The following is a 996-nucleotide window of genomic DNA, read 5'->3' as shown; positions in this document are numbered from 1 at the left end:
CCTCTTTCCTCCTTCTCCCTCTTTCCTCCTCCTCCCTCTTTCCTCCTTCTTCCTCCTTCCTTCTTCCTCTTTCTTCTCCATCTTTCTCCTTCTTCCTTCTCCATCTTTCTTCTCCTTTCTTCTCCTTCTTTCTCCTTTCTTCCTCCTCCTCCTTTCTTCTTTCCTTTCTTCTTTCCTTTCTTCTTTCCTTTCTCCTTTCTTCTCTCCTTTCTTCTCTCCTTTCTTCTCTCCTTTCTTCTCTCCTTTCTTCCCCCTTTCTTCCTCCTTCCCTCTCCCCCCCTTCTCCTCCTCCCTCCCTTCCTCCTCCCTCCTTCTCTTGCAGAGCAAAAGCACCTTGAACCCCGACGCCAAGGAGTTTGTGCCGGGGGTGAAGTACTGAGGGGCAGGGGCTGGACTCTGCTGCCCGGGCTGCAGCCCCACTCCACGCTCCAACTGCCTCTTTGGGTTTCCTTTTTCTAGCTTTTTTTTTTTTTAAAAAAAAAAAAAATAATAACTCTCCCTTTGTATCCCCTTACCAGCTTTTTGGGGGCAGCTTTTGCTTTCTAGGAGTTGGGGCCCTTGGGTGTGGGCTGGGGCCCAGCCCCCCCGTGCCCCCGGGGCCCGTTTTGGAGACGTCTCCTTGTTGCAGAGGGATGTCTGGGGATCCTGCTGGCCCCGAGGGGGGGCTGGGAGCTGCGCCCTGCTCCCCGCTGCCCTCACGGGGGGGTCGCTGCCGACGGGAGGGGGGAGTGAGCCAGAGTGTGCCTCTTCCCCCCCAAACTCCCCCCCCCTGGGAGCCCGGTCCTGCCCGCTCGGAGCAGAGCCAACCCCGGGGCAGGGCTGCCCTGACAGGACCCCCCTGCCCAGCTCAGCGGGACCCCCGAGGGATGCACCCCCAGAGAAGGTGACGAGCAGGATGTGTCCCTCCATTGGGACCTTCCTCCCCACCCACAGGAGCTGTGGCTCAGCCCTGGGGGCTTTGGGTCGTTTCGGTCCTGGCTCCGAGAGCCTCGGCCG

The 996-nt window shown here is 59.1% G+C and overlaps 1 protein-coding gene across 1 annotated transcript in view; it reads left to right on the top strand.

Annotated features, from left to right (window-relative positions):
• The window catches only part of PAIP2B (poly(A) binding protein interacting protein 2B), a gene marked incomplete at its 5' end in the record, with an annotated part of 1788 nt that extends 1409 nt beyond the window's left edge, over positions 1-379 (top strand). The window contains one exon of the mRNA XM_008948682.1: positions 323-379. Within this exon, the coding sequence (XP_008946930.1) occupies positions 323-379 (57 nt within the window). The remainder of the gene's footprint in view (positions 1-322) is intronic.
• Between the last annotated feature and the right edge of the window lie 617 nt (positions 380-996).

The sequence above is a fragment of the Merops nubicus genome, unplaced genomic scaffold (assembly GCF_000691845.1).
Source record: "Merops nubicus isolate BGI_N331 unplaced genomic scaffold, ASM69184v1 scaffold20811, whole genome shotgun sequence".
In the NCBI taxonomy this organism is placed as follows: domain Eukaryota; kingdom Metazoa; phylum Chordata; class Aves; order Coraciiformes; family Meropidae; genus Merops; species Merops nubicus.
This window is presented reverse-complemented; position numbering and strand designations above follow the sequence as displayed.